Here is a 3754-nt window from a genome sequence, read left to right as displayed (position 1 = left end):
TATATATATATATATTCGCAGTACATAATGGTAACGTATGTCACAGCAAGCCTACACGTACATTACGCATTTTACAACACCACTTAGACCAACTCCAGGATGAATGATGCCAGCTATTTTAAAAGGTGCTGTGTGATGGTTTGCAAGTGTGCAGGGTGAGGATAGTCCCTGCATAAAGCTTCACAGAAAGCAGAGTTATGACATAAGGGCTGTTGGAGCCAAAGTAAGAAAAAAGTGAGGAGCAGTTGGGAGTTCCCAGTCTGAGCCAAGAGACACAGAGATTTTCTGGTGGTGGTTGACACAGCCTCAAATATAGAGCTAGAGAAAGCAAGGAGACATTGAGAATTGATTCCTTCATCAGAGTTAAGCAAACAAAAACTCCAAGTTGGAAAAACGGAAAAAGATCTGAGGCCATGTGTGAGACTTTGTTTGAAATAAGATGTCAGTGCCAGAAAAATATTTAACTGCCATAATGTCCTCTTATGAAGAAAACACTTTTTAAAAAATTACTAATGCCCCTTCTATTTCATATTCATCTAGAGTTTATAGGCCATATATGTACTGGACAGAAATGTACATAGACAACATATATGTACATATACAACAAATGTAAAGAGGCGAGGAAGAGGAATGTTTTCAGGACTTATGGAAATGAATGGTCATGTTTATGTTAGCCATCATGGATAATTCTTATACCCTTATTATATTTATTTGAGGAAATAAAAATGACAAAATAAATCTGAACAAAAATTGTACTTTATTGATTTTGCAGAGTTAAGAGGAAGATTTATGAGGCATGGAGCCTTCCACCAGGTATGGAAGAAACTAGAGTGAACGCAGAGGTGCCAGGCTGCCACTAAGGCCAAGACAACCCAAGATCACTCTACACGGTACAACATTAAGATTTACTAGTAATATGATGCTTCTGCAAAAGGAAAAGAAACTAGTGCCAAGAAGGCATATTCTTCGAGACCTGGAGTAGACGTGCTCTCAAGACAATGGCGTCAAAGGTCTCCTGCTTATATGTGTTGACGGTTGTGTGCTGGGCCAGCGCTCTCTGGTATCTGAGTGTAACTCGGCCTACTTCTTCGTACACTGGCACCAAGCCATTCAGCCACCTAACGGTTGCTAGGAAAAACTTCACCTTTGGCAACATAAGAACTCGACCCATAAACCCACATTCTTTTGAATTTCTTATCAATGAGCCCAACAAATGTGAGAAAAACATTCCTTTCCTTGTTATCCTCATCAGCACCACCCACAAGGAATTCGATGCCCGCCAGGCTATCCGGGAGACGTGGGGGGATGAGAACAACTTTAAAGGGATCAAGATAGCCACCCTCTTCCTCCTGGGCAAGAACGCAGATCCCGTTCTGAACCAGATGGTTGAGCAGGAGAGCCAGATCTTCCATGACATCATTGTAGAGGACTTCATTGACTCCTACCACAACCTCACGCTCAAAACTTTAATGGGGATGAGATGGGTGGCCACTTTTTGTTCAAAAGCCAAGTATGTCATGAAAACAGACAGTGACATTTTTGTAAACATGGACAACCTTATTTATAAACTCCTGAAACCCTCCACCAAGCCAAGAAGAAGGTATTTTACTGGCTATGTCATTAATGGGGGGCCAATCCGGGATGTTCGCAGCAAGTGGTACATGCCCAGGGATTTGTACCCAGACAGCAACTACCCACCCTTCTGTTCAGGGACTGGTTATATCTTCTCAGCCGATGTGGCTGAGCTCATTTATAAGACCTCACTCCACACAAGGCTGCTTCACCTCGAAGATGTGTACGTGGGACTGTGTCTTCGAAAACTAGGCATACACCCTTTCCAGAACAGTGGCTTCAATCACTGGAAAATGGCCTACAGTTTGTGTAGATATCGCCGTGTCATCACTGTACACCAGATCTCTCCAGAAGAAATGCACAGGATCTGGAATGATATGTCAAGTAAGAAGCATCTCAGATGTTAGAGTTTTTACCAATGTAAATATGTTTCTTTTCTTTTTTAAGAAATGGGGCCTAAGATGTTGGTATTTTACAGGTGTCACCAGGGGAAAAAGACTGATGAAGGGGTTTTGTAAAGGTTTTGCTTTCTTCTCCTAGTTTCTTTCTTGGATTACCAATTTACAAAAGTCAGGCTGTGATCATAGAAACAACAGTGAGTTAGAAGGGCCAGATTTCATTCTCAGCTCCTAAGACATTGCCATTTATATCAAGAAGGGACTTCCTAACAACTCCTAGGACTCAGGCACTGTGCACCTGAGATAAAAATCTGGTTCTGGAAAACTGAAGCTCACAATAATGTCTCCATCTCATCTCTGCAAAAATAAATAAGCAAACAACTTTTTCAAAAACAATTCAGAAATGACGCACAGTCAAGAAGACACACTGGATGTGATTATTAATGCTGTGTGTGTTATTGCTACACTGAATTTTTACATAGATTGCCATGTAATGTGTACAGTCTTTATATTTCAAATGAGAATTGGATTTAGTACTGGAAGGGAAGCTGCAGAGAAATAGATGGGAATTTAAAGTTGAGAGTCAAATGTTCTGTATGTTTGAAAGACAACTCTGCTTGCTCATCCGAGGATTAAGCCTGGCCAGTAGGTGGAATGTATATAAAATGCTACATAAAGTAAACAAGGTAAATTTTTTTGGTCTTTCAAAACAAACATTACATTACATTACATTACATGGTGCCTCCAAGGAGATTTTGCCAAATGTAATCATCTCACCTGCTTCCCTCTACATAATGCTAAGTGCATCTCACAGTTTCTGGATCAGGCAGGCCCATGCGTCCACAAAGAAACAAGTTGGCAGAAGGCCAGAAAACAATAATTCACATTAAGAGAATATGAAGTTATATATACGTATATATTATAATTAACATAAGCTTAGCAATAGTATAATGTGCCCCCTCCCACATATTTGCAAAGCATATGAGAAAATCCTAATGGGCATCAGTATTTTCTGAAAGATTTGGTCCTTCTGTTGATAGATGGAAAGCTGTTTAACCTCTGAAACACCCAAGCACCTTTAGAAGCATAGCTGTTGCTGGGGTTCTGGGTGGCTGTGACTCAAGTTTCTAGGAAGAAAAGATAAGGAAGCTTGGATTCAGATCCTTTTGAGGTCACCAAACTTAATGGACCACATGAGCAAACCTAATGTATTCCAATATGCTCATTTGTGAAATGGCTGTAAAAACACCTACCTCACAGGTGCCCTGAGAGCAAGTCACATTTGCTAAGTATTTTGAGATCCTTCGTATATAAGGTGCTACATATTGCAATGCATCATGCATTACACTAACTGCTAAAATGATTATGATAATTGTAATGATGGTCATGAAAAGTAATAAAATCATCTTAACATACAACATACCAAAATAGAAATCAACTATGAACTACCAATATACCTAATTCTGCCAAGATATTGATTTTTTCCTTGGGAATAAGGTCATTGTTTAGGGAACTTGCATTTCTCTACCATTTTTTTTCTGTGTTCAATGAGTAAGTTATTACTTCTGTGTGTTGCCTTGATATTCCAAGGTGCTGAAAGAAAGTCAGCTGCCTTTCTTTGGGGAAGAGCTTTATAAAGTGCATGAGGAAAATATCTCAGGAAACACTTGACCTGAATCCTCTTTAAGAACTTTGAGGACAGATGTAGCAAGTCCACCTCAATCAGAAGTCTAGGACCTCAGCAAGTCCACACATTGCACATTCATGTGTTTTAGAAAACTCCT

General features: G+C 39.8%; 1 protein-coding gene across 1 annotated transcript in view; it reads left to right on the top strand.

Moving 5' to 3' along the window:
* Nucleotides 1-2738, top strand: part of B3galt1 (beta-1,3-galactosyltransferase 1) — a 169062-nt gene extending 166324 nt beyond the window's left edge. The window contains exon 2 of the mRNA XM_004634785.2: nt 773-2738. Within this exon, the coding sequence (XP_004634842.1) occupies nt 999-1979 (981 nt within the window). The 5' untranslated portion in view covers nt 773-998 and the 3' untranslated portion in view covers nt 1980-2738. The remainder of the gene's footprint in view (nt 1-772) is intronic.
* Nucleotides 2739-3754: the final 1016 nt, after the last annotated feature.

The sequence above is a fragment of the Octodon degus genome, unplaced genomic scaffold, assembly GCF_000260255.1.
Source record: "Octodon degus isolate 3935 unplaced genomic scaffold, OctDeg1.0 scaffold00065, whole genome shotgun sequence".
Lineage (NCBI taxonomy): Eukaryota > Metazoa > Chordata > Mammalia > Rodentia > Octodontidae > Octodon > Octodon degus.
Note: the sequence above shows the minus strand (reverse complement) of the source record. Positions and strands in the feature narration are given on the sequence as shown.